The sequence below is a fragment of the Ascidiella aspersa genome, chromosome 2, assembly GCF_963924565.1.
Source record: "Ascidiella aspersa chromosome 2, kaAscAspe10.2, whole genome shotgun sequence".
Taxonomy (NCBI): Eukaryota; Metazoa; Chordata; class Ascidiacea; order Phlebobranchia; family Ascidiidae; genus Ascidiella; species Ascidiella aspersa.
The window spans coordinates 511,399-526,347 of NC_139448.1; the positions used below are offsets into that span (position 1 = coordinate 511,399).

The 14,949-nt window shown below is 36.7% G+C and overlaps 2 protein-coding genes across 4 annotated transcripts in view; both read left to right on the forward strand.

Annotated features, from left to right (window-relative positions):
* The window catches only part of LOC146162961 (myc box-dependent-interacting protein 1-like), a 234,182-nt gene that overhangs the window by 92,890 nt on the left and 126,343 nt on the right, over positions 1-14,949 (forward strand). The gene's annotated exons all lie outside the window — the stretch shown is intronic.
* LOC146162963 (uncharacterized) lies at positions 511-9,153 on the forward strand. The gene is made up of 3 exons (XM_083382570.1): positions 511-763; positions 8,365-8,525; positions 9,040-9,153. Exons 1-3 carry the CDS (start codon positions 685-687, stop codon positions 9,151-9,153), a joined length of 354 nt encoding a protein of 117 aa, XP_083238696.1. The 5' UTR covers positions 511-684.

The following is a 14,949-nucleotide window of genomic DNA, read 5'->3' on the forward strand; positions in this document are numbered from 1 at the left end:
TAAATTTTATTCAAAATTGTCCTGTTAAATAAAGTCCTTTGTGGTTGTTGAAGCGGCGGGAATCCATTGGCGAGGAAAATTAAGTTTAGCGGAACGAGATTTTGCTGAAAAAGCACAAATGTGTTATGATGCGTTCAGTCTAGCTATAGTGGAAAAGGGTTACAAGAAACGATGCGAAACCGTGGCTTTAAACTGCATGACGGTTCGTGGATTTCACTGCATTTTAGCTTTAACGTGTTAGGCCTGTTTATGCGCTAAATCTAGCTTTAAGCGGGCTTGGGTTTTAGTAAAAAATCTGTTTTCACTGGTTTAGATTAGGCCTAAACGTTACGGAAATTTAATTCTAATCATTCCGTTTCTACTCGATATAAGTTTAAGCTTTACATTAATTTTGTAAATAGTCATTTGTCGGTGAAAAGCTACTTATTGAGTGAACAAGTTTCACATGATTTCGGCGTAAATAAAATCAGACACTCAAAAAGCTATATTTTGTCAATAGTCATTTTTTGGTGAAAGAGTTACATGTTGAATAAAGATATTTGCCTTAATTTCAGCACGAAACAGAATAAAGCAGTTGAGTAACGTGAAATCGACCTTCATACAACGGTTGTTTTAATATTTTAGATATTGTCGACACTTAGTATATCTTGTATTAACAAATGTACTAGCCCGCCATTGAACATAATGGCATCGATGAGTCGGGTTTATGCGCAGCTCTTAACTTCATTAATCGTTGCAATCTGCTTTGTCTGCAAAGTTTCCGGTAAGTTATGGGCAATATCTACTTGCTGTTCACATTACCTGTGTACTAATTATGGCACGCGTCATGTAGCTGATATTACTACGCCAGATTATGCTAATAACATTAGGGGAATCTTGAGTTTTCATTTTTACTTTGTGTTATAATTGCTTGGTGTATTGTCGTGTTTCTAATTGCTTAAGTCGGGTGTTTTTATTTTTGGGCACTTTTGTACAAAAGTGTGCAACCAAAGAAAAATTGAATGTTTTTTTACAAAATTCGATCTCAAGTCGCCCCCCTCACTATTTTACAGGGATTATTAAACATAATACCTTCAGTACCCTTTGTGTTTAGTTTACCTAACAATAAACGACCAAATTAGTGTTGTTAGAGCTACATTCGAACAAAAATAAAGTAATAACAAACTGTAAAAAAACGTTTAACACTGCCTAAGCTGTTGCACATGTCAGGACTTTTTTATTGAAATGTGTTATAACCGGCTCTGTATAGACATAAAAATGTTATTTTTTAACGAAGTTAAGAAAACACTTTTCCCTGTACAGTTTGAGGCGTTATTTTTGTCAATGTCGGCTTTATACCGATGAATTTAGTAATTATTTCGACATGTTTATGTCGTATTTAAACGATTTCGATCTTATTTTGTGGTAGGTGTTAATGCGTATTCCGGGCTTTATTATGTCGTTGGTCTTAATACTATGGTAATCTAAACATAATAAAATGGAATGTTTGTGAGCTGCATGTTCGCCATTTAGGATTAGGGCTCATTCTGCTCCCTCTTAAGCAAGCCGCAGAGCAAGTGGGAAAATAGAAATAAAGTCGTTTGCTCCCAGACAGAAATAAATTAGTTTCTTTCTATGAGAGAAAGTCTCGCATCTCAAGCGAGCGCCGTCGCAAACCGGTCACGGGTAGCAACTTTCATTTTTATGGCGTTTTTTAGCAATTCTGGATCGATAATTGTCGCTACATATTTTGTTGCTGTGTATAAAAAACCGCGTGAAAAGAGTAATTTAATTTCAATCCTTATAAGTCAAGGGACGACCAGCGCTTTGGTGTAAACAATATGCTCACGTAAACGCAAAAATACGCAACATGTTATGAAATTTATTGTAACCGAACGTGTGCAACGTTCCAAGTAAAGACTTAAGTTGAAAACTTTTAGCAGTATATTCAACCACGCAAAATTTAGACAGAGTTCGCAAAACATCGCATTTGTTGTCGCAGTTTGAACACTAAGCAGATTACTTTTCAAACGAGAGGTTTTCTTTCGTTGGCATCAAATACTGCTGCCACACACCACACGGGTCGTATATTAAACATACTTTGAATAAACATCAGGAAACCTACACGTATATCGTACAACAAGCCTTCCCAGCGATGTTGTGATGTTGATTGAGGCCAAAGCCTAATGACTTCTTACAATGTGTTTACCCACGCGATACTTAGCAGAGTTCGCAAAATATTGCGTTTATTGCAGCAGTTAACAGTAAGCATTTGTTTTTTCAATGAGGATTTTTCTCACGTTTGACGCAGTTTAGCACCGGGATTACGTATTTGCTTAAATATGACGCTATCAGGCAAGTCTAAGAAATTGCTGCTGCAACATAAAGTTTTACGTTTGGGAGTTACTGTCAATTGACAAATGTCAAGGGTTTTCGTTACTTAAAAGATCTATGACATGCTTAGCCAAGTGTTGTGCGCTATAGTCGATTATTTAGTCGTACCATTCAAAAACATCACACAACAATGGTTGCATGTTAACTCAAAAGGGCGGGCGTGTAACTTCTCGCAAAACCTCTTGACGGAAAGGGTAAAGCGTTTTTACACATTTATAAGCCAATAACCTGACGAAAGTGCATTGCCTTGGTAAAAATAAAGTTTCATGTGGCAAAGTTTATACTTTTATGCTTGACAGCTTTTGCAGTTTGTTTAACCACGTAAAAGATAGTCTAAGTGTGCAAAATATTGCGTTAATTGCAGCGTTTTCCTTAACATTCTTTTATGAGGCATTTAGACACTTACACAGACAACTTACAAAATAATACCTACTTCTGTATGGGCTTTGATATTCTTATTACGTCTTACTACAACCTCCAACCATTATGCTCCAAAGTTTATTTGCTTGAATTACGCGAAATTTGAACAATTGCTGCTACGACTTACGTTTGTTAGTAATTTTCGATCGATATATTTCACGGGTTTTCGTTACGTAAATTATGCGAGACATCGTTAGCCAAGGTTGTGTGTTTAGCGGCTCCATTTTAAAAAGCACACAACGTTGCAATTTGGTTTGATGTTGAATATCCCATGTTTTTTTAAATCATCAGCTATATCATGCGGCTTTAGCAAGCTCATACAATGCTGGTAGCACGTGAATTAGTAACTAAATGGTCACAGCGCGTTCGCGACTTTCCTTTAGTGGCCTATTTCAGAAACAAAACTGCTTTTTAGGTTATGCGTTAATTTTTTATCTTTAGATTGTTTTAACCAAATGAAAAAAGTACTGGAAAATTACGGAGACAAAGAATTAGATCTTTAGAGCCACACAGATAAGTCACATAATTAAACACGCCATTCCGCTTTCACATTATTGTCGCTTTCCCACAGGCTGTGAGTGTTACTCTGATTGTGGGGAAGCATAAGTTAACCGATTTCGGACACACGATATGACATGATTTGAAATTTTTTTATTTAGTGACACGCAGTAGAAACGTTTAGGCATAAGCAAATTTGTTATGACATTTAAAAAAGTATGTTTGCATTATTTATGCCACTTACGAAGATCTTACGCTATCCGTAACATTACTTTCGGGTTGTATGCTTATTACCTAACTTAGCTTCCATAATTATAGGCTATAACATGAGGCTATTAGTTTAACATGTTACAACGTAATGTGCAATAGTGATAAAGAGCCACAGTATGGTGGATTGTTTCATTTTGTTTAATCAGAAAAAATTCAGGTAGACTTCGTACATTATGATGATTATTGTGGTGTAATTCATTTTTAACCAGTAAGAATAACTGATAAATATTCTATTTAACCAGGGCAACGCCGGGTATTTCGTCTAGTATACAATATTCCGCTTTGATATTCTTGCTTTGAAGGTCTCATGGTGTGTTCCCAAAAAAACACTTGTATATTATGAATTTCAGTCCAAATTTAAACACATTGTATGGTCGGTTAGGTTTGGTTGCCGTTTTCAACTAGATGTAGCAAAATTGATGTCACATCACAATTTCTAGCAGAGTTTCCCTTTAAAGTGGTTTGGGGCGACTGAGCATTCACCGAACGGTTTGATTGGCGTCCTCATTCACCCAGATCTGATTTCGACAAGGCAAAATAAACTAAAGGTGGTCGAATCTATTCATTTAGCTGAAATAAAAGGCCGTTAGTCTGTTTGCCACACAAGTCCCTATACCAGAATAAACTTTGCAAAATCGGCAAATTTAGATTTATTCTTTTTCAAGCAATTGTAGGAATTTTAGCGTTATTCTTCCGTAGATTTAATTAACAAGTAAAGTGGATTGTGTAACATAAAACAAATAATAGAATCTTGTTTCGCAAAGCTTTGGTCGACCATGAGTGGTAGACACAGAATTACCAAAATATTGGTTTGGTGCATTACCTACAAAATATTTCCTCATACAAGCCTTGGTTGGTTTCTTGTCTGAATATGTGGCCAGTAAGCATTTCGCCGAAAATCATACATATATCAGAGAATAAAGAACGTTTTGGACATGCACCCCCAAATCAGGGGTTTTCCAACTGGAGCCCATGGACCCTTGGGATACACGGGCGAGTTTTAGGCTTCCATTAAGACCTAGCCTATATCGAGTATCTTAGGTTTATAATTAATTAAAAAAAATAGTTTCATCGTTGCGTGTTCGAACTAAAGGTTTCTAAGCCTCCTTGTTCCAATTATGACGTCATCAATAAAAACATCATGTTTGTTCTGGGCCACGCAAACCCAAAGTATTTTTATGGGCCATTTTTAAATAAGGTAAATAACCAGTGACATAAACACAACGAAAGAAAACACAAATTTATACAAAGTAAGAACCCACCAAACTGAACCATCGTCAAATTATACAAACAATACAGCGAAATATTTCACAAATGGAATAAGGGATATCCCAGCAATTGTCCAACTCCGTTTCAATTTAAAAACAACATTACTTTGGAAAGCCCGGCCAATTTATATGGCCCTTTTAACATAGTGATCTTCCATTTTAAAAAACCTGTTTCAACCTTTTACAGCTGTTGCCAATTCACATGCAGATTCAACATGTCTAGGCTCCATTCAAAGCATTTTTATGTTTCTTTAAACCATTTACCTAGATTATGCAGGCATTTCAACATTAACAGGCATATGTGGGGCACGAGATTAATTTAGTTGAGCTTCTGACTCTCGCTTTAAAGTTGCGTGCGTATGACTCGTTAGCCAACCACAATACTTCTGGAGATTATTAATTGTATTATCTGATAAGCGAGCACCCAGTTGAAACTATAGTAGGCGGACAATCAACACTGTTAACAACACAGCGCTGTCAACCGCACAACACGTTAACTGAGAAGAGGTCCCCTTAACAAGTAAATCTAATCAATCTAATTCTATATTTTAAGACACTGCGCCCAAAAATAAGCACAAATCTTAGAAATAAGCACGGTATGGGATAACCCTGCTTATAACGGACCTGAGCAAATTTTAAACTTTTGGAACTGGACCTTTGCTAAAAATAGATGAGTAGCCCTGGTCTAGTCCCATGTGGACCAAAATTGGTAGCATGTTGGGCCACAACATAAATTGCTCATTATACGCACATCAAGCATATTTAGTGTAGGCCTACATACGAAAGCGCAGTTGATTTTTCGGTTGTAACTCACAAGTTTTATTCCGTAGACGTTTTATTATTAAGCGGTTGGTCGATTTCCATGACCCTTTCAAAAAGTGGGCTGAATATGTGTAGCGCACGGCTATTTACCGACTAAGAGATTTTGTGTTTATTGTGCAATTTACGCTGTAACGGCTTATGCCCCAGATTTATTGTTTACTCGCACCAAAGTGTAAATGCTAAATGTGCTGTTCCGCGATTATCTCGGCGGTCAGCATTCGATTGTCTGTGGCTACTTAGGCCGCTATAAGCAGGGTTATACCATACCGTGCTTATTTCTAAGATTTGTGCTTATTTTTGGGCGCAGTGTCTTAAAAACGCAAATGTGCTTATTTCTAAGAAACGTGCTTATTTTAGAGTTGTGTGCTTAGCTGTCTTATTTTAGTTTCTAAATGTGCTCTTTATCAATTTTTTATTTATATTTACCGGACCCCAGTTTGAGAACCACTGTCTTAGAGTAAATCATTCAATGAATAATTTTACTACAAGCCAAAATGAATAATTTTACTACAAGTCCATCAAGTGAACCAAACTTAACTACCAGGCAGGGTCAGAATTAGGCGTTTCATGCTGCCATGCACCACGGCTTAAAAGGTGAATAACTGGTGCGCTCTGACGCGAAAAAATTGACAAAGCTTGCATTAAATAAGGGTGGTTAACTTGCCAATTTCAACCTAATTTAGCTACGTTTTGCGCTTACAAAATAGCTGTTTTTCAAGTTTTTATTTTATTTTATAACGTTATTTCTAAAACCTTGGATTTCACCCCCGAGTCCTGGATCTGTCCCTGATCTTTAGTAGCGTGCTTATTTTTTGGAGTAGCGTGCTTCAAACAACTATAATATGTAGTGGGTTAGTGTTTAGTGAATTTAGTTAATTGTTGGGAAACAGTTTAAAATGATTTAATTATACTCCATACTCCAATATTGTTCGGTAAGCAACTGAGGATGTTGTCGTGTGCTGTAAGAATAAACCAAAGCTTGAAACTCGCTACATTCTTTTCTATTGTATGGGCGCCTTGTTAGAATCAGAGTTCTGTGAATGATATTCTCTACCTTTCTAAAAAAGCGGGATTTTGCCTCCACTTTTGTGGCCGCCCAAACTTTTTCACTGTTTTAAAGGACTGTTGCAAAATTTTAAAACACAATTCTCCACATTTGAAGTAAGCTTGGGTTTTTAAGACCTTTGCAGTCCAATTTTAGGAGATTTGAATTGTCCCATTTTTTGTCATTTTTTAACCCTTCGTGACCGTTAATTTGGGAAAAACGATTTCAAAGGACCCTTGCAAATTTCGAGGTACGATGCGCTACATTTAAAGCAAGCTTGTGTTTCAAATACAACGTTGAATAAGGCCGTGTAAGCACTTTTTACGCTCCAGATGTTTTTGGTTTTGCGAAAACAGTCATCGAAGAAATTCGTGCGCGCGCATTGAGGCGTGACGTACTAAGAACTGACCCGGGGTTCTAGAATGTTGCGATTGTTGACAGACAATGCATTTGTTCGTTTCAATCACAACATTGGACAGTTGTTGTTCTTTATTACAAATGTGAAACACAGTCTAAAATATTCGTTTTTGAAACTTAAACCTTTTTTAATTTTATGATAAAAACATAGAGGAACATACTGTATAGTAACAAAAAAATATATTTAGGCCTAAAGTCACAATATAAGCCTTACGACGATGTGTAAATGAAAATGTTAACACAGATTAATTACTTTACAAACTAGAAGCCTTAGTTTATTTTTTTATGATAATTTTAGATAAAATTCAATTGACTGCTAAACATAAAAGAAACATATTATAATAGAATATTGGAATTCTAGATCCAGGATAGAAGGCTTATTACATTGAGTAATAATAAGTATATTTCCTTTCCAGTTTATTCGAAATGTTCGACACAAAAGAGCCTATTTTTCAACCGCACTGTAATAACATTACAACACCTGTGGTAAAGAGTTGGTTTTAGTCTTGACTTTCATAACAACCATCTTCCACCGCACTCGTTAGTTTTATAAACTCCGTTTAGAAACGCAAGGAGCCGCAAAATTCTTAGTATCACTACAAGTGTTTGGAAGTATTGAAAGTCAAGAACTCAATTTCGCCCCATTTCATATTTCCGTACTTTTTGTCTTTCGCTCATGCGAATTTCCAAGTTGCGAAAACGAAATTGTCGGAATAAGGCGAATTTGAAGAAGGACTTTTCCTGGGAATATCGTACCAGGAGTTTTGTCACGCGATTCCAACATTACATTTACAACTTTTCCGACAATAACATTGACAAGTCCCTATACATTAGAGATTTCCAAAACTTTTATTTCGATATCCGATATTTGGGATAAAAACTATCGGATCCGATCTGATATGACGTCATAACTGCTGAAACAAGCAAAAAAGATAAAAATAAAACGTTCAGCGGCTATTTGTTTGTGTTATTAAGCCAAACTTGCTTTAGCGTCTAGTTACTCCCGTAAGAAGTTTAGTTAACCCACTATTGTTTGATATTATATCACATTTAATGTTACCAAAAGTTTTAAAGTACGACTGTGTGTTAAGCGTCACATAAGCAGCCAATGCTTTCCATAAAAAAGAACCAATTTACCATGGGCTGGTTTGTAGCACTAAACATCTATTCACACATAATCCGACTTTTCCGATAAAAGCGCATTCGTTACTTTAAATTCTAGTGAACCTCTAAACCAGCATTATTCCACAGCTTTTGAATCCTCAATTATCGGGGTCACATCCACGAGTTTCAATGTGACCTTCAACAACAGCGGGGTCACAGAGGTCAAGGTCAAATATGGGCCTCAACACAGAAGCAATCTTGCAGACCTCACAACAACAAACGTGGCAGCTGGGGAATCGTCAGTACAGGTAAAGAGCGACTTTTGTGCGAAGCCAAAATCAATATTGATATTTCTAGCGTATAATATGATGCATACGACAACACTCCACAAGAGTTTTTAGAGTTTGATATTTTTCTTACTCGCCAAAACAAAGTAATTGTACCGTTTTTCTCAAACATCAGAATGTTTTAGAGACAGTAGTGAAATTAGTTGAAAAACAATTTGACTTTAACAGTAATCACATCAAAGCCCATACAGAAGTCGATATAATTTTGAACGTTTAAAATATCTCTTTATTCATTTTCAACACAGTCGTTCAAAATGACACCTATACTTGAATATCTTTGTTTTTCTTACTTCGTCTTACTGTAACCCCCAACCTTATGCTCCAATAGTAATCATTTTATTTTTAAATTTTTGTGCGTCCCATGCTAAGGTTAAAACAAAACAGTGCATTGAAAATTAGTCTCGTACCCTGACAAAGGGTAAAGAGTTGTATAGGAATAAAAACTTCTAAACACCTTTTTACCTGGCTGTTTTAGATTTCTGGATTGTCGAGCAACACAAGCTACGACCTTCGTCTGGAAGGAGTTAATACTTCGGGATCATTGATCACCAGTCAAAATATTTCATCGCTCCAACAGGTTGGAATGTAGGGCTGCCTTTTAAAAAACATGTTTTTTTACGTTTTGTAGTTTCTGTTCTAAATGACGATCTTATAGGAGATTAAATGCAAGTTTAAAATTCGTTGATTAAAAAATATGATAAAAAACATATGTATTTATGCCAGCTTCTGAATAATGTGTTTAAAGGCTTTACGGTGTTCAAGACACCGAAACGGTTTGTCCGGTTTGTTCCAGCGGCTTTTCAAAACAAAGCCTAGTTGTGTAACTACAAACAGATATTTAGCAGTTCGTACTTAGATAAAACAATTGCGGGGTTAGTTTTTTTTTTAAATGAACGGCTCTAAAATACGTGTTATTTGCATTTGGCATTAAACGATTTTGAAAAACGGGATCCGCTTTTAAATACTTCTTTACAAATAAAGGATTTTTTAGCAGCGTTTATTACTGCAGAAAAATATCTGAAACACGTACCATCGACAAACCCGGTATAGGGACTTGAGAGAAGGGCAGTCTAAAATAGGCCAAGATTTGTACTTTTTGGCCAAAAACTACAGAGCTTTTCCTAAACTAGAGATGCAAGCCCATATTGCTATTTTTGTGCGAGTGAAAATATTCCTTCCAAGGCATAATCTTTGGACTTGTGATTTTGTGGTGTAATACGAAACTAGCATCTCAAGAGGGTGCTTTCCGTACTGACAAACTACTTGAAAGTGCGCGAGGATTCATAAGCGCTCAACTGAAGATTTTAATGTTATGGAATAACTCTGTATATACAAGGATAGCTATTTCGCAACTCGCGGAATTTTAAGCAAATCCTTCAACAAAAGCTTTAGGAAGATATTGTTTTTTACGTAGTAAGAATATCAAATCCCATACAGAAGTATAGCAGTTTGAACGTTTCAAATAATTATTTATTCATTTTCAACATCACGTTTTCTGCATCGGGCTTTAATATTCTTACTAAGTCTTACTACAACCTCCTACCATTGTGCCCAAAAATATATTGGTTTATGATTTGCATTTTATTTTTGTTTTATTTTAAAAACGCAATAACGATTAGATGATGCTTTTGTGTGTGCTTATAGATTTCAATGTTTGCTAAAATAAACTTTAGGGTGCCAAAGATTTATTAATTTTAATTACAGGGTAGATAAGCTAAAAAAATGAGTCTCAGAGTCCAGAAGTAGGTAGCATCCTATAAACATTTTGAAGGTTTCAGTTAACTACTTTAATATGGGCTTTGGACCATTGGTGTCCCTACAAAGTACGAACGAAAAGACCTAAGCACGGTTGTGCGAAAGTTTGGCGTTTTATATTTGATTTTCTTGTAAAAACGGTATAACACTTAAAAAGGTGTTTTTGTGTGCTTACAGATTTACATTTTTGCTAAATTGAATTTAGGAAACCGCAGATCTATTATTTTTTAATGGGATGAGCTAAAAAACTAGTCTCAATACCCAGAAGTGCGGGCTAGCATCCTGTAAATTTGAATGTAACATTTTGAACATTTTAGTTATCTACTTTTATAATAATAAGACCTGAAGCACGGTCGTGAGAAAGATTGTCTACATTTTAGAGCCTAACGGTTGGAGGTTGTAGTAACATATTATAAAAATATCAAAGCCCATACAGAAGTAGGTTGCATTTTGGATGTTTCGAATGACTCTTTATTCATTTTCAACATCATGATGAACAATGCCATAGTGTTGGCCCACATGTCCCGGCCGACCTTCATCGTCCCTATCAATGGACAGTTCGTTTCTCATCTCTGCCTCACAACAAATTTTTACTCACTCTTCGTTTCACTAACTTTTGCGTAGGCAAACGGTTGGAAGATATCAACCAGGGCTGCGGAGTCGGTTAAAAATAACCCGAGTCCGACTCCGGCCAAAAAAAATAAACTCGAGTCCCAAGTCCGACTCCGGTCAAATGTGCGATTTCGTCGAGTCCCGAGTCCGGCCTGGACTCTACAGCCTGTATTTCACCAGTTTACATAACTAAAATAACGTGGATATTCAGCAATTCACTTACAGTGCCAGGGATGTTCTATAATTCATTCACTCACAATACATGGTTAGAAAATATTCCGCCATATAATATTCCGCCTTTACAATTTCCATTTGGCGGCCATATCAGTTTTAAAATTCGGTACTCCACATGCGCATGTCTGACTCTGGACTCGGCAGAGCTTTGTGCTAAGCGTTTGGCGACTTAAATAATACAAAGGCGTTTATTGCTTGCGCTAACATATTGACATCTTTGTAGCTTTGTATTCAAAGTAACACTTCTCCAGCCTTACATTTAACCAAATAAACGAACTGTGTGGTGTTCTTAAATTACTTTTTATTACGTCACGTTAAAGTGTAACCTTGTGACGTCATCTATATATAAACATTTTCCACAAACAAAAATTCATAGAGAAACGTCAGCAGTTAGCAGTTTTGCGAATTGCATTTATTTAACAGTTAATGTTGTTTCATCTTGAAATGCCTATATATTTCCTTTTGTGATTTAATAGTTGCAATACAAGTCACTTTAGCAGAGTATTTCTGTTCTCTTTTTCAACATTTGGGCTTTTTGATTAAAAATTTAACGAGTTAGTCTGTTTGGTGGAATGCTGGGATTTTATGGGATTTACGGCAGTCAAGCACAACCTGACTTGTTCAGTTAACGCTATGGTTGAATGGCTTGAGGTTTATGTCCTAGGCCTACCTTAAACCAGCCAGGCGTTATTGAGGTGAGCTATAGTTGGCTACATTATTGTGTAGCAGTCAAGCACAGAACGGAATTTTACTGTGGAAAAGAGGAACCCGATTTTTCGTCTGGGCTTGTCATAAGATAATATGTAGAGAATGAAGTGAGGAACTGTTCTGTGGCAGAGAAACTTTATATTTGTCAGCCCTAACTCGTCTGTATGCTGGTTCAATTTACTTTGATTGAGTTTCCTACTTTCAGCTATGGCACGATAAATATTTACGATTTGCTGTAAACTCGGTTCAATTATAGAGAATGTAGTTTGTTGTAAAATACGTTTTATTATTTATATTAGAAGTTTGTCTAAACAGAAGCAAGTTCTGTTCTTAAATTTAATTCGTACGAAAGGTTTTCTACCTTTGAACAGCAATTGCCGTTATTTGCAAACTTTAAGTTCGAACGTTTTGAGTTTCATACAATAACTGTGTAAACCCTAAGAAATAGAAAGGCAAATTAAACTATTTGTATAAAACAATTTGGTAAAAAGGAAATTCGCAGACGGTGTGCAAATGTTTTTTTGCGAGTGTTATTTCGTCTGCGGTCATAGGCGTAGCCAGGGGAACACAGGGGCTATTTCTCTGCAAGAAATTATGAATATTTTACTCTTAATTATTTGTTTTGTAGCATTTATGAGCAGTACACAACTGTCGATTACAAGCATGTCACACCTCCATTTGTCAAGCACTGTTACGTCGCAAACGATTTAGTTATTATGTTTGTTGCATACATGAATGTAGTTTTACTACTTTTAGTCATTTTGTTTTTATCCTTTCAATGGCTTTTGAGTATTTAATTGAAACTCAGTCAGTTGCTGCGCGAAACGGTTTGCTAGCATTTTTGTTTGTCTTCGATACGGCAGTTAATACCATCGCCAAAGTAATCAAGTTGTAACGAGCCTCGCTGGCGGGAAGCGACTAATGGACTTTTAATCGTAGTGTCATTACGGATTCGTAGTAAATAGTTATTTGTTTATGTTTTATATACAGTCGATTTATCGCTGTGAGGTATCAGCTTCAGCCTCAACTTTTACCTACTCAGCATGTCTTGTTTTTTTCTGCATCGATAGGCGGTGCACCAAACCAAATACTCTCACTAGTTCAAGTTCAAAAACAGTTCTAGTGTCAAGTTATTTAAGTTGATAGTTTGCCTACTCAGGGTGTCTAGTTATATGGGCCGAAAATTTATTTTCGGGACATATCTTGTTTTTGCTCGAATTCTTTTATGTTTTTTTTGGTTTGTTTCAGACCGTTTTTGTCCAGAGTTTTACAGGAAAGCTATAATTTGGAGAGACTTCAAATGTCCATACAAGATGGAGGCGTATATGTAGATGAGCCTTTAAGGCAGTGTTTCTCAACCTTTTTCACCCCAGGGCGCACTTGTAAACCTTTCAAAACGCGGCGCACCTGACGAGCGAGTCGACTGCAAACTTTGTTTGGATACTTTGTTTTTTGCTGGCAGTTTTTATTACATCAGGCTCCCAATCCAATTATCTATTAAGCAGCTTGCGGAATTGGTTAGAATAACCCGACTCCAACTCCCGAGTCCGACTCCGGTCAAATGTGTGATTTCGTCAAATTCCGAGTGCTTCTGCCACCCTACAGCATTTAATTTTCCCATTTACGTAACTAAATTAAGGTGGATTTTCAACAATCCCCTCACAGGGGTGTCATATATCTCATCCAACTACAATACATTGCTGGAAAATATCCACCATTGTATTTCGCCTTTTCAATTTGCATTTGGCGGCATTATTAGTTTTAAAATTGGTACTGCGCACGTCGGACTCGGGACTCCATCAGTCCGATTTCCTCAAATATGACTCCCGACTCCACATACCTGCTATAAAATACGATGTGCTCAATAAGACATGCCTAAAAAGAAAGAAAATAAATGAAATAGGCCTTTCATGTTGTAAATTATGAAAACACACGGCATGTTAGTTAAAGTTCGACGGAAACACAGAATAAGGCCCAAGACCAACAACATCTAACTCGGAATAAATCAAAAATGTAACGGAAAAAAACCTAAATGGACAAAATAACGCCCAAAACTGCAAAAAAGACAGGGTATGCGACGATAAAAGGACGTATTCTTGGCATCGGCCGTTTTGGTGTCGACGTTTGGGTGCCATAGTGTTTTGGCACAGGATTGTTTGCCTCTGTTTAGGGTTAGGCGCGAGTAATGGGTAGAATTAGAATTTGGGTTACTGTTCGTGTTGAAGTTATGGGTGGGGTTGGGGTTAGGCCTTATTTTTGCCATTTAGGCCTTATTCGGGCGAATTTAGGTCTTATTTTCAATAAGGGCTACGAATCCAGTCATATTGCTCAGTGTTTATTCACAGAAAATAGTGACTAGAGTTTATTCTAAAATTATTCGCAAATTCTACAAATAATATAGAATTTTTGTAACATTTTTTCCCCATTGTCTCGCGGCGCACCTGGCCACCTTCCATGGCGCACCAGTGCGCCGCGGCGCACCGGTTGAGAAACGCTGCTTTAAGGGTTTAGAAGTCTATTTACCCAGGGGCCTTATGCTGAGGGTACAAATTGCAAACAAAATATGACGTCATCGCAAAATTGGTTTTAGCTCTGTACTCCAACCTAGCGGTAGCAATATTTCCCAAAAAGGATATGGTTAAAACGAAACCGGCAGACTGCCTCGCGTTACGCGACAAAGGGGCACTGTTAAAGCAGCGAAACAGAATCCGCCAAGGGAGTACATTCTGCTTTGAAACGCCAGACACAAATATGTCAATACTTACAGCCGACACCTAAACATCTTCCCTGCCATCGGCTGTTATCTGCAATTACGAAAACTGTCCATTATGTTTTTATAAGCCTTTAGATTTGTGTATTTTTATTCATTAATGCATTATGCAAACCACAATATAATCAATTCTTTGAAATGTATCATGTTACTCTAAAAACACGTACTGCGGTATGTAGTGGCTACGGTATGTTACGGATTCTACACCAAAAGCTAACATTGTATAACGTTGTGGCCCTAGCGTGATTTAGCTCGTTTTAATGGAATCGTTGTGCAATTCTATCAGATTTACAAAAGTAAACTTTG

Coding starts and splice junctions, on each gene's coding strand:
- LOC146162963 (XM_083382570.1), top strand. CDS start 685: ATGGCATCGATGAGTCGGGTTTATGCGCAGCTCTTAACTTCATTAATC. Junction 764..8,364: donor CTTTGTCTGCAAAGTTTCCG/GTAAGTTATGGG, acceptor ATTATTCCACAG/CTTTTGAATCCTCAATTATC. Junction 8,526..9,039: donor CTGGGGAATCGTCAGTACAG/GTAAAGAGCGAC, acceptor TGGCTGTTTTAG/ATTTCTGGATTGTCGAGCAA.